Source organism: Salvelinus fontinalis, chromosome 8 (genome assembly GCF_029448725.1).
Source record: "Salvelinus fontinalis isolate EN_2023a chromosome 8, ASM2944872v1, whole genome shotgun sequence".
Classification (NCBI taxonomy): domain Eukaryota; kingdom Metazoa; phylum Chordata; class Actinopteri; order Salmoniformes; family Salmonidae; genus Salvelinus; species Salvelinus fontinalis.
Window position 1 is genome coordinate 25570886 of NC_074672.1, and position 27714 is coordinate 25598599.

The following is a 27714-nucleotide window of genomic DNA, read 5'->3' on the forward strand; positions in this document are numbered from 1 at the left end:
GATGGCTTCATGAGAAAGGAAAATTATATGGATATATTGAAGCAACATCTCAAGCCATCAGTCAGGAAGTTAAAGCTTGGTCGCAAATATCTCTTCCAAATGGACAATGACCCCAAGCATACTTCCAAAGTTGTGGCAAAATGGCTTAAGGACAACAAAGTCAAGGTATTGGAGTGGCCATCACAAAGCCCTGACCTCAATCCTATAGCAAATTTGTGGGCAGAACTGAAAAAGCGTGTGCGAGCAAGGAGGCCTACAAACCTGACTCAGTTACACCAGCTCTGTCCGGAGGAATGGGCCAAAATTCACCCAACCTATTGTGGGAAGCTTGTGGAAGGCTAACCGAAACGATTGACCCAAGTTAAACAATTTAAAGGCAATGCTACCAAATACTAATTGAGTGTATGTAAACTTCTGACCCAATGGGAATGTGATGAAAGAAATAAGAGCTGAAATAAATCCTTCTCACTACTATTATTCTGACATTTCACATTCTTAAAATAAAGTGGTGATCCTAACTGACCTAAGACAGGAAATTTTTACTAGGATTAAATGTCAGGAATTGTGTGAAACTGAGTTTAAATATATTTGGCTACGGTGTATGTAAACTTCCGACTTCAATTGTAAGCACTTTGTGACATCTGCTGATGTATAAAGGGCTTTATAAATACATTTGATTCATTTGACCAAATTCTCACCTTACACTTGACTACCGCATTAAGTAGCAGCTTCCTCTCACCTCTCAAGCCTAAACTTCTCACACACTCTCTGAACCCGGTGTTTTCATAAGTCACCATTTTTACTCAGTCCCCCATATCTCTCCATCTCTCTCTCTCTCACTCTCACTCTCAATCTTGCTCTCTCTCTCTCCAGACTCAGATGTTAACCAGTTGTCTGGGAGCAGGAAGAGAACCAGGAAGAGGTCCTCTGAGGAGGAGGAGTGCAGCTGGGACTCCTCCTATAGTGAGGTGAGTATTCACACTACATAGACCCACATACACAGACATGTGCGTGGACAGTTTACTCATACATAGATACACACATGTAGATACATACTCATACTTAGATACACACACACACACACGCACAGACACATATATACACACATATACATATATATACACACACACACACACTGCCCAACACTCTACTCCACCAGACTCTGCACATCGTGCTGCAGTTTCTCTAGAAATAAATCAGATCATTTATTTTTATTTATTTTATTTTACCGTTATTTTACCAGGTAAGTTGACTGAGAACACGTTCTCATTTGCAGCAACGACCTGGGGAATAGTTACAGGGGAGAGCTGTATGACCAAACTGTAGGGGGTTGTAGTTTCCAACAGGCCAATGTTCTACATAGTTTAGCGCAGAATACGTGATACTGAACTACAATGACCATAATCCAATCCAACCATAATCTACTTGTCTGGTCTGTGTTTCTTTTACGCCTGCTACGTAAAAGACAAAAGAATGCGGGATCAAGAGGGGATACATAGAGAGCAGTTGCTTCTCAAGGTACACAATATGTACAGAAGTATGTGGATACCACATGAGGTTGGTGGCACCTTAATTGGGGAGGATGGGCTCATGGTAATGACTGGAGCGGAATATGTGGATTGGTATAAAATACATCAAACACATGGTTTCCAGGTGTTTGATGCCATTCCAATTGCTCCATTATTATGAGCCGTCCTCCCCTCAGCAACCTCCTGTGGTGGACTGTTGTGGACACCCTTCAAATTAGTAGATTTGGCTATTTCAACCACACCCATTGCTGACAGGTATATACAATCGAGCACACAATCTCTATAGGCAAACATTGGCGGTAGAATGGCCTTACTGAAGAGCTCAGTGACTTTTAACGTGGCACCTTTCCAACAAGTCAGTTCGTGAAATTTTTGCCTTTCTAAAGCTGCCCTGGTAATTGCTGTTATTGTGATGTGGAAATGCCTAGGAGCAACAACGGCTCAGCCGCGAAGTGGTAGGCCACAAAAGCTGACAGAACGGGACCGCCGAGTGCTGAAGTGCGTAGCACGTAAAAATAATCTCTCCTCGGTTCTGCCTCTGGAAACAACGTCAGTACAAGTTCATGAAATGGGTTTCCATGGCCGAGCAGCCGCACGCACACAAGACTAAGATCACCATGCGCAATGCCAAGTGTCGGCTGAAGTGGTGTAACTCTCGCTGCCATTGGTCTCTGGAGCAGTGGAAACACTGGAGTGATGAATCACTCTTCACCATCTGGCAGTCCGACAGACGAATCTGGGTTTGCCGAATGCCAGGAGAATACTACCTGCACAAATGCATAGTGCTCAAAGTGATGATCCTAACAGGAGAACCAGTGAGCCCTGCTGTTAGTCTGTGTTGAACCCCATCTCATCAACAAAACCTGAATGGTGATGATGTTGTCTCGTAGCCAGACACTGTGCGCTGTAGAATTAGGATACAGGAATGGACATGAACCTTCTTATGATGGGAGTTGGTCAACCATTGTTTAGCAGTGCTGTGTCTTCTCTACAGCAGAAGGCCAAGGTAGTAGGAGTGGGGGGCTCGGAGTCTGGCTCGGGTCTGAGACAGAGACCCTCTCCCAGGACCATCTTCCAGGCCGGTCTGCTGGCCCCTCACAGCAAACCACGCAGCCGCGAGCAGAGAAGGGGAGGACGCCAGAACAAGCTGGAGCACCACAGCAGTCCTCTGGTGAGAACACACTCTACATGTGGACACACGCCATTCAGAGTAGACTGAATATGCAGCAACGTAATGAACAGACACTATACAGCCCAGGGCTCCCATCTAGTCTGTCAAAATATTAGGCTCTGTTGTTTTATGTTCTCACAAAGAAAAACAAATCCACCTCTGAGTCATATTTGATTTTACATATTTTTTCATTCAAATTTGACACCCCCACAGAAATGAATTACTCTGTTCTAACAGTACCTTAGACATGATTTGATTTAAAAAAAAAAGATATTCTGTCAATCCTGTCCGTGATTACATGGCTAGGTAGTCATACTATACTATACTTCTCAGAGTTCAGTGTGTCAAATCAGAGGGCCTGTTGTCCGGACCTCTGGCAGTCTCTATGGGGGTACCACAGGGTTCAATCCTCAGGCTGAATCTTTTCTCTGTATATATCAATGATGTCGCTCTTTCTGCGGGTGATTCCTTGATCCACCTCTACGCAGACGACACCATTCTGTATACATCTGGCCCTTCGTTGGACACTGTGTTAACAAACCTCCAAACGAGCTTCAATGCCATACAACAGGCCTCCAACTGCTCTTAAACGCTAGTAAAACTAAATACATGCTCTTCAACCGATCGCTGCCCGCACCCGCCCGCCCGACTCGCATCACTACTCTGGACGGTTCTGACTTAGAATATGTGGACAACTACAAATACCTAGGTGTCTGGTTAGACTGTAAACTCTCCTTCCATACTCATATTAAGCATCTCCAATCCAAAATGAACTCTGTAATCGGCTTCCTATTTCGCAACAAAGCCTCCTTCACTCACGTTGCCAAACATACCCTCGTAAAACTGACTATCCTACCGATCCTTGACTTCGGCGATTTCATTTACGAAATAGCCTCCAACACTCTACTCAGACTACATCCAGTTTGCTATCACAGTGCCATCCGTTTTGTCACCAAAGCCCCATATACTATCCACCACTGCAACCTGTATGCTCTCGTCGGCTGGCCTTCGCTACATATTCGTCGCCAAACCTACTGGCTCCAGGTCATCTATAAGTCTTTGCTAGGTAAAGCTCCGCCTTATCTCAGCTCACTGGTCACCATAGCAACACCCACCCGTAGCATGCGCTCCAGCAGGTATATCTCCCTGGTCATCCCCAAAGCCAACACCGACTTTGGCTGCCTTTCCTTCCAGTTCTCTGCTGCGAATGACTGGAACGAATTGCAAAAATCGCTGAAGTTGGAGACTCATATCTCCCTCACTAACTTTAAACATCAGCTATCTGAGCAGCTTACCGATCGCTGCAGCTGTACATAGCCCATCTGTAAATAGCCCACCCAACTACCTCATCCCCATATTGTTTTTATTTACTTTTTTGCTCTTTTTGCACCCCAGTATCTCTACTTGCACATTCATCTTCTGCACATCTATCACTCCAGTGTTAATTTGCTAAATTGTAATTACTTCGCTACTATGGCCTATTTATTGCCTTACCTCCTTACTCCATTTGCTCACACTGTATATAGATTTTTCTATTGTTGTGTTGAGTCTACTTTTGTTTATCCTATGTGTAACTCTGTGTTGTTTTTTGTCTCACTGCTTTGCTTTATCTTGGCCAGGTCACAGTTGTAAATGAGAACTTGTTCTCAACTGGCCTACCTGGTTAAATGAAGGTGAAATTAAAAAAATCACTCTGAGCCATTGCATCATCCTTACGATTAACACAACTAGCACAGTAGGACAGGACAAGACATGCCATGTGGCTGGAGGAATGTAGTTCTGTGTGTCTTCTGTCAGTTCTCTGAGAAATTATGAGACAGCACCTGTAGAAACACACACCATCCAACAAGAAAAGCTTGTCACGCTGAAACAGTCAAACACACACACACACTTGTCACGCTCAAACAGCAGATATGAGAGGGTAGGTATAGAGGAGAAACCAAACCGTTGGAGACACACACACACACACACACACAGCAACCATAAGGGCTGCCTTTGTGTGAAACGCTGCGGCCTGGAAGGAGTGACAGTCAGTGTACAATTGGATCCTCATGGTTTATTTTCTGAAGTCTCTTGTTTGCAGCCTGAGCCAGTTAATAACATGCTTGTCTGCAGTCCATCATGTGATGAGATTTCAAAAGTGCCTTAAGTGCTCGGCCTCTGCCCTTCGTGACTGACAATGTTCAACGGCTCTTTATCTCTCTCTTTCCCTGTCTCTTTCGCTCTCCCTCTTGTGCTCTCTCTCTTTCACTCTCTCTTTCGCTTTCTGTCCCTCTTTCTATGTCTCTCCCCCTCTGTCTCTCTCACTTTCACTTCACCTCTCTCTTCCTCTCTGTCTCTCTCTCCCCTTTCTCATACCCTGTGTGTCTCTCTGTCAGTCTACAGTACCTGCAAAAAGGTTGCTTTATTTCAGTTACCAGTGAGATTGCTAAATACATCAAAAAGAGAGAAGGACACTGAGTAGGTTCTAAGGTGATGGTCTGGATTAAAGAACACTGAGTAGGTTCCACGGTGTTGGTCTGGATTAAAAGACACTGAGTAGGCTTAAAGGTGTTGGTCTGGATTAAAGAACACTGAGTAGGTTCCACGGTGTTGGTCTGGATTAAAAGACACTGAGTAGGCTTAAAGGTGTTGGTCTGGATTAAAGGACACTGAGTTGGCTTAAAGGTGTTGGTCTGGATTAAAGGACACTGAGTAGGTTCCAATGTGTTGGTCTGGATTGAAGAACACTGAGTAGGTTCCAAGGTGATGGGCTGGATTAAAGAACACTGAGTAGGTTCCATGGTGATGGTCTAGATTATCTGGGTAGATGTGGGAGTCCATTTGGGTCAAGAGCACTATGCTAAAACACACACTGATGGAGCTAAGAACTAGGATTGGGTGGATCGGAGATCATCAGGTGGATAGGGACCAAATTCAACAAAAAAATACATACAGATTTAGCAGTTGTTCGTACTTGGTAAAATTGTGTAATTACACATAGGTTTTAAGACACTTCAAAACATACAGTGGGGAGAACAAGTATTTGATACACTGCCGATTTTGCAGGTTTTCCTGCTTACAAAGCATGTAGAGGTCTGTAATTTTTATCATAGGTACACTTCAACTGTGAGAGACGGAATCTAAAATCCAGAAAATCACATTGTATGATTAAGTAAATAATTTGCATTTTATTGCATGACATAAGTATTTGATACATCAGAAAAGCAGAACTTAATATTTGGTACAGAAACCTTTGTTTGCAATTACAGAGATCATATGTTTTCCTGTAGTTCTTGACCAGGTTTGCACACACTGCAGCAGGGATTTTGGCCCACTCCTCCATACAGACCGTCTCCAGATCCTTCAGGTTTCGGGGCTGTCGCTGGGCAATACGGACTTTCAGCTCCCTCCAAAGTTTATCTATTGGGTTCAGGTCTGGAGACTGGCTAGGCCACTCCAGGACCTTGAGATGCTTCTTACGGAGCCACTCCTTAGTTGCCCTGGCTGTGTGTTTCGGGTCGTTGTCATGCTGGAAGACCCAGCCATGACCCATCTTCAATGCTCTTACTGAGGGAAGGAGGTTGTTGGCCAAGATCTCGCGATACATGGCCCCATCCATCCTCCCCTCAATACGTGCAGTCATCCTGTCCCCTTTGCAGAAAAGCATCCCCAAAGAATGATGTTTCCACCCCCATGCTTCACGGTTGGGATGGTGTTCTTGGGGTTGTACTCATAATTCTTCTTCCTCCAAACACGGCGAGTGGAGTTTAGACCAAAAAGCTCTATTTTTGTCTCATCAGACCACATGACCTTCTCCCATTCCTCCTCTGAATCATCCATATGGTCATTGGCAAACTTCAGACGGGCCTGGACATGCGCTGGCTTGAGCAGGGGGACCTTGCGTGCGCTGCAGGATTTTAATCCATGACGGCGTAGTGTGTTACTAATGGTTTTCTTTGAGACTGTGGTCCCAGCTCTCTTCAGGTCATTGACCAGGTCCTGCCGTGTAGTTCTGGGCTGATCCCTCACCTTCCTCATGATCATTGATGCCCTACGAGGTGAGATCTTGCATGGAGCCCCAGACCGAAGGTGATTGACCGTCATCTTGAACTTCTTCCATTTTCTAATAATTGCGCCAACAGTTGTTGCCTTCTCACCAAGCTGCTTGCCTATTGTCCTGTAGCCCATCCCAGCCTTGTGCAGGTCTACAATTTTATCCCTGATGTCCTTACACGGCTCTCTGGTCTTGGCCATTGTGGAGAGGTTGGAGTCTGTTTGATTGAGTGTGTGAACAGGTGTGGACAGGTAACGAGTTCAAACAGATGCAGTTAATACAGGTAATGAGTGGAGAACAGGAGGGCTTCTTAAAGAAAAACTAACAGGTCTGTGAGAGCCAGAATTCTTACTGGTTGGTAGGTGATCAAATACTTATGTCATGCAATAAAATGCAAATGAATTACTTAAAAATCATACAATGTGATTTTCTGGATTTTTGTTTTTGATTCCGTCTCTCACAGTTGACGTGTACCTATGATATAAAATTACAGACCTCTACATGCTTTGTAAGTAGGAAAACCTGCAAAATCGTCAGTGTATCAAATACTTGTTCTCCCCACTGTTTAACCTTCTCATAAAGCTAGTTGCAAAATTCCCGGAAACGTTCAATAAATTCCCTGGTTTTCACGAAATCAGGGTTGGAGAATTCTCAGATTTGGAGGGAATAAACAGCAATCCTCCAACCGGGATTCCGGGAAAACCAGGGAATATATTGACAGTTCCTGGAACTTTGCAACCCTAATCCCAACTAATGTTTAATGCATTGTGTCCTTCTCTCCTTCCCATCTCTCCCCCTCCCACCTTTCTCTCTCTCTCCACAGAGCCTGGCCTGCAGTGTTGGCCCCGGGCCCCTGGTGTCCGTGGTCCCTGAGAGCCCCTCCCTGGAGCTCCTGGAGCAGGACTCTAAGGATTCGGCCCAGAGCACCTCTACCTCCTCCACCTCCCTGGCCTCCAACACCACAGAGCCTGCCTGCCAGCCAGAGTACAAGGTAACGGAAGGGGATAGAGGAGGGAGGGAGGAGAGAGACAGGGAGAGGGGAAGAAGTGAGGAAGGGGGAGAGAGAAGGGAGAGGACAAAGGGGGGACTATAGGGCCAATAGAAGAGGGAGTTACGTTTTAACAGAAAACAAGAGAGGAGAAAGTGGATAATATCATAAAGTCTCCCATCCCTTCTTCTGTTTGTCCACCTGCAGAGACAATGTGTGTTTGGAGCATGACTGACTGTGTGTGTTTGTACATCTCTGCCTCCATTCTCTTTGACGTCTGTAACCTCACAGGTCTACAGTGCTGTGTGGTGTGGGGTTAGTCAGTGGCAATGGCACATGAAGTATAACATAGTCTCATAGTAATACTGAGTCTTTGTAATGTGTGTTTGGAGGCCAACCTGTATCCATAACAAGACTAATGGAACCCACAGTCCCCTAGCAGTGGTATATCCATTATGATGATGTGCACCTGGCGGATTGTCTATGCGCTGACATGTCCTAGAGTCAAAGACCCACCTGTTTCAAACTCCAAATCTAGTTCACACACACACACACACCTCTTTACCCCTCCAACTGTCCCCCGTCCTCTCCCCTCGCAGGACAACAAGGGTTTTGGCATTGGGGAGCTGGTGTGGGGGAAGATCAAGGGTTTCTCCTGGTGGCCAGGCATCGTGGTCACCTGGCGCGCCACGGGCAAACGACAAGCCACTCATGGCATGAGGTGGCTGCAGTGGTTCGGTGATGGCAAGTTCTCTGAGGTGAGAATTGAGGAGGAGGGTTCCCACCCTGTGTACTCACAAGAATCACAACACTCCATCATTGTTTGGCAGAGAGGAACATTTTGGATGTTATCATGTCTGTCATAAAGTCTGCTATATTTCAGGGGCAGCATTGACAAAAGCCCTGTTTATACCCGGAGCTAACATTCATCCTTTTGTCCTTATCTTGTCCACATTCTGATTGTGCCCACATTTTTAGACAGGTGTAGACAATTGTGATCTGGTTGTGATCAGATCTTCCTGACCACATCTGGATGTAGTCAGGCAAGTGTTGTGTCTGGAAATCAATGAAGTGTAGACAGATCTGGATGGTCAAACCATTTAATTAAATCATCATTATACTGATCTCTAAAATCATTGACAGGCAGTACAAATGACTTGCAGCATCAATAATTGTCTCTTAAAATAAATAAATACATTCATATTATCTGAATGCAAAGAAATTGCATACAGGGAGGGACAAGGAAATCTGGTCAAAATGCGGACACAGTGGATGGATGAAAGATAAACCTTGATTAGATAGTGATTGGATCATATTGATAAGATCATGAAACCCACATATTAGTGCAAGGTGTAAACGAGGCTCATGCGACACGAAGTAGGAGTGCTGGTTGATGATCAGTCCTCTTGTAGATCATAAAGAATAACATTATATGGACAGGGGTCACCTTATCCTAGTTAAGCACTCCTACTCTGAGACGCTTTGTGAATACGGACCTTGTTTTACAGTAAAGCAATGAATGAGCTTTTAACCTTCCATATCTCCACCTGCTAATGTCTTGTCCTTGGCTTCCACTCATCATCCTCAACAGGTTTCAGCTGACAAACTGGACTCCATCACTGCTTTCCCCAAGTTCTTCAACCAAGCCTCCTACGCCAAGCTGGCATCCTACCGCAGGGCCATCTTCCAGGCACTGGAGGTAAGGAGGGGTAGGAGGACTGTGGCAAAGAAGAATGTAGAGATTCATTTATGTGTGTGTGTATATATGTGTGGTGTGTGGGGAGAGGGTTTGGTTACTCTACAGTGCATTCGGAAAGTATTCAGACCCCTTGACTTTTTCCACATTTTGTTACATTACAGCCTTGTTTTAAAATGGATTAAGTCGTTTTTTCCCATCTTCAATCTACACACAATATCCCCTAAATACAAAGCGAAAACAGGTTTTTAGCCATTTTTAGAAATTCATTCAAATTAAATGAGTGTATGTTAATTAATGGTCAATTACCGTGAGATCGACAGTTATTTGCTTGACAATCACCAGCTGACAAAATTTTAGTGACCGCCACAGCCCTATGTCCAATCAATTGAATTTACCACAGAGTGCAAGAGTTTGCAAAGCTATCATCAAGGCAAAGTGTGGCTACTTTGAAGAATCTCAAATATAAAATATATTTAGATTTGTTTAACACTTTTTTGGTTACTACATGATTCCATATGTGTTATTTCATAGTTTTGATGTCTTCACTATTATTCTACAATGTAGAAAATAGTAAAAAATAAAAAAATAAAAACTTGAATGAGTAGGTGTGTTCAAACTTTTGACTGGTACTGTATATTAATTTTTTATGTCAATACAGGGGCCGGGAATATCCCTGCATTTCCTTGATCTCAATACTAGGGCCTGTTAATAACTTCACAATACCGACAAACAGACAGACAGTAGGTATGGGAATTTGAAATAATGTTACTATTTGAAAAATATCATACATTTTTGGGGGGTTATTCAGATTTTCGTAATACAATTGTTTCCTTAACTTTGCTATGTTTTTAACCTGAACACTTGCTCAGCAAGGTAGAGGCAATGCGCTCTGCTGCAGCAGAAGCAGGCGGGGGGGGGGGGGTGCCAGTGTGTGTGGAAGGGGTGTGCAAGTGTGTGTGGAAGGGGTGTGCAGAGCAAAGAGGGAGAAACAAAGAGAGATGCAGTGTAGCCTAGTCAACTCGCGCTAACTTGTTGATGCCATATGTTATTTATAGTCCCATCTGACAGTGCCTGTGTTGACTGCATCAAATCGGAGAAGAGAAGTTACCTAAACTAGCCAGCTAGCTAACTAGGATAATTGAGGCAACATTTTGCTGTGCTCCCTGTCCTTGTCTACAAATAGCAACAAATAACAATGATCTCTCACTTTACTTGCTACACATGAAGCCTCTGTGACTGTAGTGGCGCTTTGATTGGCAGACAAATACAACAAGTGGGATGTGTTTTTTATGGGGTACACAGAATAAAAACGACATTTAAAGGTTTGTTGTTTTATTAAATTAAGAATATCAAATGTCAGGTTATATTTTTGTATGTGACAATGTCACATGGATATTTTAATTTAACTTAGACAATTCCTTTTCATTGTTAAAATAGGCCTATAATATTTTCCCCTAAAATGTATACTCACACAAGCAATTGTATTTTTAAAAAAAAGGGTTTTATTTTATTTCACCTTCATTTAACCAGGTAGGCTAGTTGAGAACAAGTTCTCATTTACAACCTCTATCTTCCACCTAACCTCCTACCTCTCCCTCCCTTCGCTCACCCGCCTTTTCTCCCTCTTCCACACCCCTGCCTCTTCTCCCTCTTCCACACCCCTGCCTCCTCTCTTTCCCCCTCTCTCTCTCAGATGGCCAGTCTGCGTGCTGAGAAGCCATTCCCTCCGTGTGAGTCAGAGGGGCCAGAGGACCAGGTCAAGCCCATGCTGGACTGGGCCAAAGGGGGCTTCCTGCCTAAGGGCCATGAGGGCCTCAAACCCACAGAGAACCCTGGTGAGACTCACCAACCTAAGTCAATATAAGGTCTTAATGCCATGGCTGGGGTTTTTGTCCTGCTCCCCTTCTGTCCAGTATTGTCCACTATGGGCCCCTTAACGTCTTTGGGAAAGGGGGGGGGGGGCAGTATTGAGTAGCTTGGATGAATAAGGTGCCCAGAGTAAACTGCTTGTTACCCAGACCCAGAAGCTATGATATGCATATAAGTAGTCGATTTGGATAGAAAACACTCTAAAGTTTCAAAACTGTTAAAATAATGTCTGTGAGTATAACAGAACTCATATGGCAGGCAAAAACCTGAGACAAATCCAACCAGGAAGTGGGAAATCTGAGGTTTGTAGTTTCATTTAAGTGATTGCCTATCCAATATGCTGTGTCTATGGGGCCAGATTGCACTTCCCAAGGCTTCCAGCAGAGGTCCAGCTTTAGAAAGTTGTTTGAGGCTTCTATTGTGGAAGGGGGTCGAATAAGAGCTGTTTCAACAAGTGGACTAGGCTGAGGCCAATGAGTTGTTTACTGCGTGGTCACGCGGGCGTGCCATTCCTTCTACAACCTCTCTATCTTCCACAAAATAAATCTTCAATAATATTCCAACTGGACAATAGCGTATTCATTACAGAGGAAAACTTTACAGAGGTTGCATTAAGAACAAGTTTATCTTTAATTCTATGTTAAACATGTATCTTTCATCAAAGTTTATGATGAGTATTTCTGTTATTTGATGTGGCTCTCTGCAATTTCTCCGGATGTTTTAGGAGGCATTTCTGAACATGGCACCAATGTAAACTGAGGTTTTGGATATAAATATGAACTTTATCAAACAAAACATACATGTATTGTGTAACATTGAGTCCTAGGAGTGTCATCTGATGAAGATCGTCAAAGGTTAGTGATTAATTTTATCTATATTTCTGCTTTTTGTGACACCTCTCTTTGGTTGGAAAATGGCTGAATGCTTTCTGTGACTAGTTGCTGACCTAACATAATGATATGTTCTGCTTTCGCCGAAAAGCCTTTTTGAAATTGGACACTGGTTGGATTAACGAGAAGTGTATCTTTAAAATGGTGTAAAATACTTGTATGTTTGAGGAATTTTAATTATGAGATTTCTGTTGTTTTGAATTTGGCGCCCTGCAATTTCACTGGCTGTTGGCGAGGTGGGACGCTAGCGTCCCGAACGATCCCAGAGAGGTTAACTTCTTTGGGGTAGGGGGCAGTATTTTCACGTCCGGATGAAAAGCATGCCCAGAGTAAACGGCCTGCTACTCAGCCACAAAAGCTAGAATATGCATATTATTAGTAGATGTGGATAGAAAACACGCTGAAGTTTCTAAAACTGTTTGAATGATGTCTGTGAGTATAACAGAACTCATATGGCAGGCAACAACCTGAGAGAAAAAAATCCAACCAGGAAGTGGGAAATTTGAGTGGTCGATTTTCAACTCAGCTCCTATTGAAGATACAGTGGAATATTGGTAATGTTGCACTTCCTAAGGCTTCCACTAGATGTCAACAGTCTTTAGAACCTTGTCTGATGCTTCTACTGTGAAGTGGGGCCGAATGAGAGGGGATTAAGTAAGGTCGACCATGACCTGAACATGCGCTGACCATGCGCGTTCATGTGAAAGAGAGCTCTGTTCCATCGCACTTCTGAAGACAAAGGAATTCTCCGGTTGGAACATTATTGAAAAATTATGTTAACATCCTAAAGATTTTTTATTATTTTTTTATTTTTTGGGGGGGGGGTGGATCAGCTTAATATTGCGGAAAGAATGTTGCTTCCAATGTAATTGTCTGCATCATTTCCAATCCCCCATATTTTTTTGGGTAAATATATATATCCATTTACGTATGCATACATATACACATATATACATACATACACACACATACCTACATAGACATACATACTTTTTAAAAAGAGTATACCTTTACTATTATTCCCCGCAAACCCTACCACCGATCCCCCAATTGGAGTAAACTGATAAACATTTCTGTTTTTACCTTCAATTTATACATCTTATACACATTTTACAGACACAGTCTACTTTATAATAGTTCTCTCTTGTTTGTTCTTAGTCCTTCCTCTATTTCTGTTGTCCATCCAGTTTGATTTCCACTTGTAACTGTGCTATTTCACAATAGCTCCGCACCTATACACATTTCACAGATCCCGTATGCCCTACATTGTTTATCTTGTTATTAGTCCCACCCTTCAGCTCCACTCAACCTTTCCCATCTATCTTCCAACATCATCCATTTCGGATTTTTATTTGCCATATATTTTTCAACTGTGCTGTGATGCTTCACAAAAGATTTGAATCTTCCTATTCTCATAGCTTCCACGGATTGTAAATTAAAAAGAAACATTTTTGCTAAAATAATTATTATATTATTGATTGATTGACTATGGCTTTTCAAATCCCCCAGTATTGCTATCTGTAGCGTTAGTTCTACGCAAATGTTGCAATTCTTCAACCATTCCTGGACCTGTGACCAAAAACGAGCTACATGCGGACAATACCAAAATAAATGGTCTAATGACTCTGCCTCCTCACAGCAGAATCTACAGAGCTGGGAAGATTGTATCCCCCAGATATATAACATTCTATTAGTTGCAAGAATTTTGTACAATAATTTAAATTGAAAAATTTGAAGTTTTGAATCCGGCGTTGTTTTGCGTATCAATTCATAAACCATGTGCCATGGAATGGGTACATCGCAAATCTCTTCCCAACTATTTTGCAATTTATATGGCACAGCTGTAAGTTTAGGTCCTTAAATGAAATTGGTATATGTTTTTATTTATCACACTTTTCTTTAACCATTTATGTTCTTTAATATTAGGCCGACATACAAGTTCCTTACTTTTATCCCCTTCCACCTGCCTCTTCCATTTTTGTGGTAATGCTGCAATTAATTGGTTGTAATTTTGGGTAGAGCAGACATTTCCATATGTCTGTGTTAGCTGCATGTGTGACATTACTCCACCAGTCCTATTTATGATATCATTCACAAAAATTATACCTTTTTTAAACATTTCTTCGATAAATACAGTTTTTTTATCAATTACTATATTTGAATTTAACCACAAGATTTGTTGTACTATTTGTTCCGTCCTTTCAGGTGGATTAAACTGAAATTGCAACCAACTTTCTAAGGCTTGTTTAAAAAATAAAGATATTTTGGAGATTATTTCCTTTTCAAGCAACCGAAAGTGAGCAGGTTGTAATCTGAATGAAGGGAAAAAGGCCCTTCTTGAACATAGGATGAGACATTCGTACCAATCTACTAGAGAACCAGTTTGGATTTAAGTATAACTTTTGTATGACTGATGCCTTTAGTGAGAGGTCTAATGCTTTAATATTTAATAATTTCTGCCCTCCGAATTCATATTCGTTATATAAATAGGCCCTTTTAATTTTATCTGGCTTGCCGTTCCAAATAAAATTGAATATTTTTTGTTCATATAATTTAAAAAGCAGGTCACTAGGTGTAGGCAAAACCATAAGCAAATAGGTAAACTGTGATATGATTAAAGAGTTAATCAGGGTGATTTTCCCACAAATAGACAGGTATTTTCCTTTCCATGGTAGCAAGATCTTATCTATTTTTGCTAACTTTCTATAAAAATTTATTGGAGTGAGATCATTTCTTTCTTTTGGGATTTGTATACCGAGTATGTCCACATCACCGTCAGACCATTTAATTGGTAAACTACATGGCAATGTAAAATGTGTATTTTTTAGTGATCCAATACGTAATATGGTACATTTATCATAATTTGGTTTTAATCCTAAAGATTGACTCAATACTTCCTTTGTCATGTTTTTACGGACCGTAATATAACTTTTTTTTTAACTTTTCATTCGTACTTTCCGCTGGACTTTCCCGCACGTCGTGAGTTTGGAAAGTGTACTGAAAAAAAGAACAACAAGGAGGAATTTGGACATAAATGATGGACATTATCGAACAAAGCAAACATGTATTGTGGAACTGGGATTCCTGGGAGTGCACTCTGATGAAGATCATCAAAGGTAAGTGAATGTTTATAATGTTATTTCTGACTTCTGTTGACTGCACAATATGGCGGATATAGTTTGTCTTGATTGGGCTCTGAGCGCCGACCTCAGATTATTGCATGGTTTGCTTTTTCCGTAAAGCTTTTTTGAAATCTGACACAGCGGTTGCATTACGGAGAAGTGCATCTAAAATTCCATGCATAACACTTGTATTTTCATCAACATTTATAATGAGTATTGATGTGGCTCTCTGCAAAATCACAGGATGTTTTGGAACTTCTGAACGTAACGCGCCAATGTAAACTCAGATTTTTGGATATAAATATGAACTTTACCGAACAAAACATACATGTATTGTGTAACATGAAGTCCTATGAAGATCATCAAAGGTTAGTAATTCATTTGATCTATATTTCAGCTTTTTGTGAATCCTCTCTTTGGCTGGAAAAATGGCTGTGTTATTCTGTGAATAGGCACTCGGCTAACATAATCGTTTGGTTTGCTTTCGTCGTAAAGCCTTTTTGAAATCAGACACTGGCTGGATTTACAACAAGTGTTTCTTTAAAATGGGGTAAATACATGTATGTTTGAGGAATTTTAATTGTGGAATTTCACTGGCTGTTGAAGAGGTGGGACGCTACCATCCCACGTACCCTAGAGAGGTTAAAGGGACAGCTGCCGTTTTTTCAGTTTTCACATCATACAATAGTTGTGAATTTGCTGGAATAATCTAGGAAGCAAATCTGTAGTCCAATGTATCACTGTTATAGCACCCAACTTAAACGATAGCCCCGGTTAGTGCTGTGAACAATAGTTGCTGACAGATTTAAAAGAGTTCCACCGTTACTTTCTCTAGATCAGTTTCTCCAACCCTGTTCCTGGGGAGCTACCGTCCTGTAGTTTTTAGCTCCAACCACAATCTAGCACACCTGATAATAAAAATGTGCTTCTTGATAAGCTGTTTTTAGAATACTTATGTCATTTATTTATGTCTCTACTTGGCATCTCCCACACTCACCCTTCTCTTTGTCTTTCTGTCTTTCTCCCCCAGTCTTTGTTTGCATATTGTCTGTTAACTGCATGTTGACACTTTGCTATTTCATTAGAGTGGAGGGGTGGTTAAGGGTTGCCTCCTGTCTAGTATGCTTCATGTCATCCACAGTACTCCATGGGTTTGTCAGGGGATTAACCAGGTGTGAAAGTATATAGAATGAATCCCTTACTATGATGTCTGTGGACTAATAGTCAAGATTTATATTTTATTGTGGCATAAACACCAGTCATGTTTTCATCTAATTTTCAAACAATCACTTCAATAGGCCTCGCCACCTGCTCACCTTCATCCACTCTAAAATAAATCCTGCAACCATACAGTGCACTGTGCAACTACCATTTCATGAATGGCCATGTACTCTTACAATCTCCAACGGGCACAGCCAGAAGAGGACTGGCCACCCTCAGAGCCTGGTTATCACGTTTCAAGTATGACCCAGATGCAGACAGTGTCGAAGAAACAAAAGTTTATTTCTAATACAGGGGCAGGCAAACGACAGGTCAAAGGCAGGTGGAGGTCAGTAATCCAGAGAGGGTGCAAAGGGTCCAGAATGGCAGGCAGTCTCAGGGCAGGCAGGGGTCAATAATCCAGTGAGGTGGGGCAAGGTACAGAACGGGAGGCAGGCTCAGGGTCAGGGCAGGCAGAAGGGTCGAAACCAGGAAGGACTACAAAACAGGCGTAAGAAACAGGCAGGGGCAGTGGAACAAACTCTGGTAGGTTTCTCAAATACACCAGGAAAAATAAGCGACACCTGGAGGGGGTGGAGACATTCACAAGGACAGGTGAAACAGATCAGGGCGTGACACATTCATTAGGCACACTACACTTGTAACCTGAAATGATGCGTCCACTGCTGTCCGCGAGAGTCTCAATCTCTGACACTCACCTCTGCCTTCGCAAAATGTAACTTTTATCGTCAAACCACACTGCATTTTGGAGTGTATTCTACATGTTTTCATGTCCATTCTCCCATTTGTCATGCAACTGACATGCAGTAATGATAAATAATATTGTAAATGCCTTCAGTTTTCTTGGCATCTTTGTTTTAATTAATGTGATAGGCTCATGTTATACTGGTACGCTGTAACGTTCTCTCCGTACCGGCTTACTTTCACCCCGATATTACTTGGCCAATAATTTGCTGTCAGTGAGATAAAAAAAATGTAATACAACATTTTGTTTCTGCAATAACTTAATCTGTCTTTTAACTTGACTGTTGTTTTTGTTCTGTATGTGTTCTCTCTAGACAGCAACCCGTTAAACCACAAAATGTTGGACGTCAGTCTGCTAGAGTATTTCCCCACAGCCAAGAGGCCCCGCATCAGCCTTTGTAAGGCCAAGAGCAGCCCAGAGGAGGTCTACAGTAGAGGTCAGAGGTCAACCTGGGGTACCAGGGTCGTATTCATTAGGCACCAAACAGAAGAAAACAGACTGAAACAGGGAGGGACTACTTACATTTGTCCTATAAGAAACATTAATTTACTATTTCTGTTCAAAACGTTTTCAAAATGTTATACCTTAATGAATACGAACCTGGAGTTGTCTGTTTCAAACATATGTAGCTAATTCCCTTAAGATTGTTCTTTATTACTATACAGTAGTATGTTATTGTTCATGTGTCTCAAGACCTGTCTTGATTATTGACTTGGATGTGTGTGTCTCTCTCTGTGTATCCTCTCTGCCCTTCAGAACAAATGGTGCATGAAGTTTTGAAGAATAACAGAAGTATAGAAGGTATGTTCTCATTTTAGTTTTGGACATTTCTCAAAAAAAGATCTCTAATTGATGTAGCTATGGAACATAAACTGCGAAAAGTGCTTTAGTCTGAAGACTTAATCTATCTGTCTATTTTCTGGCAGAGTTTTGCCTCTCATGTGGGAAAACACAAGCGGCAACCTTCCACCCACTTTTTGAAGGAGGCCTTTGCCAAGCATGCAAGGTTAGTGCACTTCTCTCAGTCAGAAACGGCACACTCCCAAGAAATACACCAATATTATCTTTAACTGTCATCACTCTCACTCAACCATCCTTACAACACCCACTGACTATACAGTAGGTCCCACGTTGTGCTTGTAGAGTAGAAAATAATTGTTGAAAGAAGTAGGACACCCTGAGGTGAAGGACACACAGACATTCACCTACCTACCTAAATATTTAATCCACTCCGAGCCCTACGATGTATCAAAATGTTTATTAATGTGTTTGTGCTGCTCTCTGGAAGCAGGATTTCCACAATAGTCATCTAGAGCTATTCTGTCAGTAGAGCCACTGTGTTCAAAATTTTAGAGTCGTAAATGCCTGGGCTTGCCTCTCTTTGTTGTGTAAGGGACTAGAGCAGTGGTCACCAACCGGTTGACCAACTGGTCAATCTTCAAGGCATTCCTAGTCGATCACCAAACATTTCTGTAGAAATTCCAGCGATAAAGCCTTGCGCTCCTACTTTGTTTCAATTTGTCTTGCGCTGTTGGTGGTAGGTGCACTTTATTCAGAAGCCCTGCACACTGGGTAGGCAAAGTGTTCCCATTTTGAACCATTTAATTTGTCTGAAGGGACAAACTCCACCTACCCGGTGGCCCAGGATAGCTAAATCAAGTGTGCTTACTGTGCTGGCTAATCGGATAGCTCAAATCACCGTGCCTACAGCTTCCACGACCCCACGGCAAAGTTTGATACTAGCCTATGTGAGATTTTATAACTTTTAACTTTTAAAACCATGACCAGAGAGAGACTGTCAACAAATACAGCACAGAGCTAATGTTTTAATGAGTTTGTTTGTTTGTTTGTTTTTATTCAGCACTGTCAACACTGCTTTTATTCAGCACTTTTACAAAACATAAAACGCCCTACTTCCACTCGTGCTACAACCAGCACTGCAGCTGCAATCAATGAGTTGCCAAGTGTATCGATAGGCCTGTGTTTATATTATTAGCAGATCATCGTGTCTATTTTAATATCGAGGAATATTTCACGTTCTTTCGTCATAGGAACAACATGAATGTGTGCATGAGTCAGAAATAATGTGGTGCGACTCGAGTCTCGCCACCAGGTGGAAGACGGTGTCCCCTCTCTCTGGTCAATCTCACCGGAGGAAAGGAGAGAGCAGGGAACGTGAGAGGCGGACCCTCTGCTGCTCTCTCCCTCCGCTGAGACTGACCACCAGATGCAGAGACCTGCAGATGCACCATCAGTCCAGTAAAATAAAAAAGTGAATTATTTAAATTTATGCTCAGCTGTGCCTCGCAAGTGATACAACAACTGATCTATTTTGTTATCAAGCTCGAGTTTTGAAATATAATATGGTCTGAGAAGAACAATATTTGCAGACCAGGCATAGCCAATATGCTGTGATAATGTATTAGGCCTAATGCACAAACCTAATTTCTACAGAACTATCTTTATTAGGTTAATGTTGCATAGGGTTACATTTTTTTGTCATGTTTAAAAAGAAATCTGAGCCGTAGATCTCGGCTTGCCTGTTGACTCCAAAAGTGATCTTGACTCAGAAAAGGTCTAAGGCACTGCATCGCAGTGCTAACTGTGCCACTGGAGATCCTGGTTCGAGTTCAGGCTCTGTCGCAGCCGGCTGCGAACGGGAGACCCATGGGGCGGCACACAATTGGACCAGCGTCATCCAGGTTAGGGGAGGGTTTGGCCGGCAGGGATGTTCTTGTCCCATCGCGCACTAGCAACTCCTGTAGCGGGCCGTGCGCAATGCATGCTGACACGGTCACCAGGTGTACAGTGTTTCCTCCGACCCATTGATGCTGCTGGCTTCCGGGTTAAGCGGGCATTGTGTCAAGAAGCAGTGCGGCTTGGCTGGGTTGTGTTTCGGAGGACGCATGGCTCTCGACCTTCGCCTCTCCCGAGTCCGTACGGTAGTTGCAGCGATGGGACAAAACTGTTAACTAGAAATTGGATACCACGAAAAAGGGGTAAAAAAAGAAAATGTTGGTACCCCCGGGACTAGAGGCATCGATACCAGGCTTGGCTGGCTGCTTCTATCGAATGCCTCCAGTCCAATAGATCAGGCTGGGTACCAGTCTTTTTAGCTAACACTCCTGTTATTTGCCAAAGAGACTGGCCTTTCAGAAATCTCAACGTTCAATATGCAGCTGGATTTAAGGCGCAGTTACTGACTGATTGGTAGTTGGAAACATAATATTTTCCATGACATTGTTATGGAACATGAAGTGTGTGCAAATTTGGAGCAATATAGAATTCAAATTTTAAGAACAGCAATAAACAATACTGTTACGACCAGCCAGTGGTGTAAAGTACTTAAGTAATTTTGGGGGGTATATAAATATGTACATCACCGTTTGGGGTCACTTAGAAAGGTCCTTGTTTTTGAAAGAACAGCACATTTTTTTTCAATTAAAATAACATAAAATGTATCAGAAATACAGTGTAGACATTGTTAATGTTGGAAATGACTATTGTAGCTGGAAACGTCTTGATTTTTTATGGAATATCTACATAGGCGTACAGAGGCCCATTATCAGCAATCACCACTCCTGTGTTCCAATGGCACATTGTGTTAGCTAAGCCAAGTTTAAGAATAGACTAACGAGTTTCAAGAGAAGGTATTTTGTTTCTGGTCATTTTGAGCCTGTAATCGAACCCACAAATGCTGATGCTCCAGATAGTCAATTAGTCTAAAGAAGGCCAGTTTTATTGCTTCTTTAATAGAACAGTTTTCAGCTGTGCTAACATAATTGCAAAAGGGTTTTCTAATGATCAATTAGCCTTTTTAAAATGATTAACTTGGATTAGCTAACACAAAGTACCATTGGAACACAGGAGTGATGGTTGCTGATAATGGGCCTGTCACGGCCGTCGTCTAGGTGGAAATGAACGAACCAAGGTGCAGCGTAGTGAGCGTACATTTTATTTTATTTTATTTAGAATGTCGCCAACAAAACAAGAAACGAAGAAATGACCGTGAAGCTTACTAGGGCTATAGTGCCACTAACAAATTCAACTACCCACAAACACCAAAGGAAAAAATGGCTGCCTAAGTATGATTCCCAATCAGAGACAGCGATAGCCAGCTGTCCCTGATTGAGAACCATACCCGGACAAAACATAGAAATAAAGAAACTAGAATGCCCACCCTAGCCACACCCTAGCCTAACCAAAATAGAGAATAAAAGCCTCTCTATGGCCAGGGTGTGACAGGGCCTCTGTACGCCTATGTAGATATTCCATAAAAAATCCAGACGATTCCAGCTACAATAGTCATTTACAACATTAAATGTCTACACTGTATTTCTGATCAATTTTATGTTATTTTAATTCACATAAATATTTGCTTTTCTTTCAAAAACAAGGACATTTCTAAGTGACCCCAAACTTTTTAACAGTAGTGTATAAATGACTATCCCTCGTATCAACCCTGCACCTTAGGCTGTTGCTCCATATACATGGAAACACTGGTCACTTTAATAATGGAACACTAGTCACTTGAATAATGTTACCATACTGCTTTACTCATCTCATATGTATATACTGTATTTTAGTCAATGCCACTCCAACATTGCTCGTCCTAATATTTATATATTTCTTAATTCCATTCTTTTACTTTTAGATTTGTGTGTAATGTTGTGAATTGTTAGATACTACTGCACTGTTGGAGCTAGGAACACAAGCATTTCACTACACCCGCAATAACATCTGCTAAATATGTATATGTGACCAATAAAATTTGATTTGATTTGAAACTGCGTCTGGAAGCAACGTCAGCACAATAACTGTTCGTCGGGAGCTTCTTGAAATGGGTTTCCAAGGATCACGTGACCCCTGAACGAGATGGCCGCATGAACTAGGAGCTCCGCACAAGTAGTTTCCAATTCCTAATCTTACCTCCACTTCAAGTTTAAACTCATTTAGCTTTAGTCAAAAAGTCATGGCGGCTTCAAAAGGCAACACTACAGGTGACATTTTTACCCGGACTCGAGTACTAGCGACGGAAAAAGCCTCCAAGAAGCAGCTAGCTTCAGAAAAAGCTAGTGCCATTAGCCAGGAGAAAGAGGACCCGTTCCCCCCCCCCCGAGGCCCAACGAATGCCAACCTCGCACTCTGTCAAAGACTTCTTTTCTGAGCTGAGAGCCCAACGTACAGAACTCAACACTAAACTAGATGCCATTAACGCTCAGCTCAGTGCGATAGGGGGCAAGGTGACAATCCTGGAAAAAGCTTTGCCTGACATAAACAACAAGATAACCATAAACGCGGGGCGCCTGGACGAGGCAGAGGGGCGAATCCTATCCACGGAAAACTTATTGACAGACGCCATGGAAACGATAGCATATGCTAAAAAAAAAATAGAGCAGCTGGGAAAGAAAACAGAGGACCTGGAAAACAGGGGGCGAAGGAATAATTGTGTTCTATTAAATCTGGGCGAAAAAGAAGAGTGAAACATGCCACTGATCCGCTACCTGCAAGACAAACTTCCCGAGTGGCTCCACCTGTCCACCGACAGGCCCATAGAACTCGAGAGAGCTCACCGAGCACTGAGGCACCCACCAGCAGCCAGACAACCACCGCGCCCAATCACCATACGTTTCCTGAGATTCACCGACAAGGAACGAGTCCTACAGGCGGCGAAAACCAACACCATTACAGTGGGAAACGCCAAACTCACCTTACTCCAGGACCTGTCAGCTGGAAAGCGCCGAGAGTTTGACGAGGTGAAGAAATGCTCCATTGACCGAGGCATCTTTAGGGGATTCAAATACCCAAACGAGCTCAGGATTCTTTACCAAGGAGCCCTGCGACACTTCAAAACTCCCGAAGAGGCAAAACGTTTTTTGAAAGACAACCCCGGTCAATGAGAAATGGACCATTGACTAAATGCGATTACCGTAATTTCCGGACTATAAGCCGCTACTTTTTTCCCACGCTATGAACCTTGCGCTTTATACAATGACGCGGCTAATTTATGGACTTTTCCCGCTTTCACAAATTCATGCCGCCGAAAAACTGAGCACCGTCACATAATGTGACGTAAATCGAGCGCGCTCAAACTTTCCATCATTCTGATTACGGTAGTCATTTTGTCACCCTCATCATGGCAAAGACACGGAGAAATGCATATGATGCAGCTTTCAATTTGAAGGCGATCGATCTGGCTGTTGGAAAAGGAAATAGTGCTGCTGCACGGGAGCCTTAATGAGTCGATGATAAGACGTTGGAAACAGCAGCGTGAGAAACTGACTTAGTGCAAAAAGACAACAAAAGTTTTCAGAGGAAAGAAAAGCAGATGGCCCGAACTAGAAAATGAGGCTTGGATGAGTTTGCCTCCGGATGAAAGTGAGGAGAGCGCAATGAAAACGATCCAACATCGGATGAAGCAATTCTGAGGCTATTCAACTCCGACACCAAAGGAGATGACTTCAGTGGTTTCAGTGCACAGGAGGAAGATAGTGACCAAGGACTTTCTTGGTAGGCTATTGTTTACTGCTATTTAAAAAAAAAAAAAAATGTTACAAGCCTGTTTCGTTAAAGCCTATTTATTTTTGTTACAAGCCGTGTTTCGTTTAAAGGCTGTGTAAAGTTCATTTGTTTCAATGTACCGGTAGGCACCTGCGGCTTATAGACACGTGCGGCTTATTTATGTACAAAAAAAAAAAAATTTTTTTTAATTCAGTGGGTGCGGCTTATATTCAGGTGCGCTTAATAGTCCAGCAATTACGGTACTGTTATTACTAAAGGAGGTAAGACAACATATAGCCGATATCCAAAGACCCACCGCCCTGCTAAATGTCATTATAGCCGTCCAATCTATATTTATGTTCCTTTAGCTGAGAGGGATAGGCCCCATATTATAACCTAGGCCTACTATATTTAGGCTGGGCTATTGATTTTATTTTCTCCCTTTTTTAATGTGGTCTGGACGGGGGCTACGTTGTCATTTACTCAATGCGGGCGGAGAGGATGAGGCATTTCTTTGGTGGGGAGGGGGAGACGTTGTGCGTTGCTAACTGTTCCCGTTCTTTTTTTTTGTTGGAACACAGAATTATTTTATGTAAAATATTTATTTTCCTTTATGTGAACGCAGCTGTAACTACTATCCACCTTTACCCAGAGATGACTTGCACTAAAGTTCGATTACTGTTCGATGACGATGACTAGTACCTTAAATCTATTTACATGGAACTGCCACGGTCTAGGCCATGCAATAAAACGGAAAAAGATACTATGTGCTCTAAAAAAGGAAAAAGCAGACATCGCGCTATTGCAAGAGACACACCTCTGTGATGCTGAACACGCCAAACTCCGCAGAGCGCGGGTGGGACAGGTGTATTTCTCATCTTTCAAATCCAACAGTAGAGGTACAGCAATACTTATCCATAGGAGTGTTCCATTCATAATTGACAAAAACATATCTGATCCGGAGGGGAGATTTATTTTGATAACTGGGTCACTGTATGGGCAACCAATTACTATCTTAAACATATACGCCCCTAACACAGATACTCCTGCTTTTATGTCGAAAATGATAACTCTGTTCAATGAGCATTGTGTTTCCTTTGGAGTGTTGGCCGGAGATTTTAATTGTACCATGAACCCAACCCTAGACAAATCATCTCAAGTCCCCACCACAAATCCTAGATCTGCAAAGATGTTGAACTCTCTTACTAAAGAGATGGGACTGATAGATATCTGGAGAGAGACTAATAGCTCAGCTATGGACTATACATACTACTCTAATGTCCATAACACCTACTCCCGTATAGATTACATTTTTATCCCAAAGAGTTTCATAAATTCAGCCACGTGTACAATCGGACCCATAGCGCTTTCGGATCACGCCTTTCTCCACCTCCGCTTTGACCTCTGCAAAAACATCCAGAGATCAAAGAGCTGGAAATTCAACACCTCCATGCTATCAAACGAAGCATTCCATACATTGGTAACTACATGGATAGACAACTACACACAAGACAACAAAGATTCTCCTGTTTCTCCGGCCACAATGTGGGACGCTGCTAAAGCCACACTAAGAGGTCATCTAATTGCATATGCTTCCTCTAAGAAAAAAGCAATGGAAGCACACAGGCTAGATCTGGAGAGGGAGCTGGAACGCTGTGAAAAAGTACATAAACAATCCCCAGACAGCACCTCCTGGAGTCAACTTAAAGCAGCCAAAGCCAAACTGAATTTGGACTATACTCCGGAGATTAAAAAAAAAAGTTTTCTTTACTAAACAGAAATACCATGAGTATAGCAATAGGCCTAGTAGATTGCTTGCTTATCAATTAAAAAAAGAGCAGTCAGAGCGTACAATTATGGCTATCCGAACAGCAGAGGATGAGGTCACATATGATCCAAAAAAGATCAATTTAACTTTTCATGATTTTTACTGCAAACTATATACCTCTGAGAGAAAACACACGGAGGCAGAACTCCACTCCTTCCTATAGGGAATCTCGCTACCTAAACTATCAGAGACCGACCAAGAAGATCTCAACTCCCCCTTCACTCCTGAGGAGATCCTGGAGGCAATTACCTCCATGCCACCTAACAAGTCCCCAGGCCCAGATGGATTCCCCAGAGAGTTCTACAAAGCTTTTTGGCCCCAGCTTAGCCCTATTTTCATGCCAATGCTGGAGGATTTTTGCAAAAACGGAGTTCTCCCAGACTCAATGCACACAGCTCGCATTACAGTGTTGCTCAAAAAAGACAAGGACCCCCTATCCTGCTCCTCCTTCCGGCCCATAAGCTTGTTGGATTTCGACTACAAAATAATTACCAAATTGCTCGCCAAAAGACTAAACACTCTTCTTCCCAATATAATAAAAGCGGACCAGACGGGATTTATTAGAGACAGATACTCTTCTGATAACATTCGCCGTCTTTTTGATACTATTGAGCAAGTAAACGCACAGAAGACCCCTGTCCTGCTGGCTTCACTGGATGCTGAGAAGGTGTTCGACAGGATGGAGTGGAGCTTTCTGTTCTCAGTCTTAGAAAAGTTCAACATGGGCCCAAACTTTATTAAATGGATCAAATCACTATACTCTCATCCAAATGCCATGGTGACTACTAACGGACTGAACTCTGACAGATTCCCTTTGGGACGGGGCACAAGACGAGGGTGCTCGCTGTCCCCCCTGCTCTACTTGTTGGGGGCGGAGCCTCTGGCAGAGTTGATAAGGAGCAATCCAAGTATTATGGGTGTTCCTGCAGGCGGCCTGCAGCACAAGATTTCGCTTTACGCGGATGATGTCTTGCTCTACATATCCAACCCTGAGAAATCCCTTCCTCACATTTTAGACACAATTGCTCAGTATGGCACGTTTTCAGGTTATAAGATTAATTTTGCCCTCTCAATATTACACTCACCAGTTCTATGAAGACACTATGCCCATTCCAATGGAAGACACAGGGGTTTCAATACCTTGGGATATTCATAACACCAGATCTGAATAGGCTTTTCAAGGAGAATTATCTTCCACTCCTGGATCGAATCAAGAACAACCTCCAAACCTGGATCTCCCTCCCAATTAGCTTAGTAGGAAGAATTAATGTAATCCGTATGAACATCCTCCCTAGACTGAACTATTTATTTCAGATGCTCCCATGCTATCTCCCAGCTTCCTTTTTCAAAACAATTAACCATAGCATCACCAAATTTATATGGGGCAATAAAAAACCTAGGATCAAGCTCTCCACTCTATCGAAACCTGAATCTAAGGGTGGTCTTGCCCTTCCCTCCCTTCAATTGTACTACTGGTCTGCCCAAATCCGCAACATGCTAACATGGATCACAAACAGACAAGAGTCAACGTGGATCCAGATAGAAGCCCAATCTTGTGGTTCATTGCCACTAAGCTCAACTATATTCATTGATAACTTTAGTGAAGTGGGCAACATAGCCAAAACATTTGTGATTTACTGTACCCTACGAGCGTGGAGGGACTGTAAGAAATACCTGGGCATCTCCTCCCAAATATGTTCTCATTCGCCTATAGTAGGCAACCCAGACTTGCCAAAAGCCCTGAGAGATGCCAACTTTAATCTTTGGCATACTCTAGGAATCAGGACCTTTTCAGACCTATTTCATCAGAAGACCACTACACTGAAATCCTTTCAAGAGCTCTGCAATGAATTCAATGTGCCAAGATCCCATTTTTTTTTAAATATCTACAAATTAGACATGTCATCTCCTCATTTACTTCCAAGAGGAGGTTTAGAACTCAGTTGAATGAAGTTGAAACCCTTCTTGTCACAGCACAATCCATTAAAGGCAAAATATCCTATATCTATAGACTCCTTTCTGAGAAAGAGGGCTCCTCCTTTACTCCTTTGAATATAATCTGGGAAAAGGACCTTGGTCTGACTATCAGTGATGAGTTATGGGCGGAGGTTTGCG

The 27714-nt window shown here is 42.4% G+C and overlaps 1 protein-coding gene across 2 annotated transcripts in view; it reads left to right on the forward strand.

The window, feature by feature from the left end:
- Window positions 1-27714, forward strand: part of LOC129860961 (DNA (cytosine-5)-methyltransferase 3B-like) — an 81674-nt gene that overhangs the window by 24166 nt on the left and 29794 nt on the right. Inside the window, exons 4-12 of one of the 2 annotated variants that reach the window (XM_055931931.1) lie at window positions 874-968; window positions 2524-2700; window positions 7560-7727; window positions 8324-8482; window positions 9316-9423; window positions 11117-11258; window positions 17584-17706; window positions 18027-18071; window positions 18197-18276. In XM_055931931.1, the coding sequence (XP_055787906.1) occupies window positions 874-968; window positions 2524-2700; window positions 7560-7727; window positions 8324-8482; window positions 9316-9423; window positions 11117-11258; window positions 17584-17706; window positions 18027-18071; window positions 18197-18276 (1097 nt within the window). The remainder of the gene's footprint in view (window positions 1-873; window positions 969-2523; window positions 2701-7559; window positions 7728-8323; window positions 8483-9315; window positions 9424-11116; window positions 11259-17583; window positions 17707-18026; window positions 18072-18196; window positions 18277-27714) is intronic. The other variant, XM_055931932.1, reaches the window with a different exon arrangement.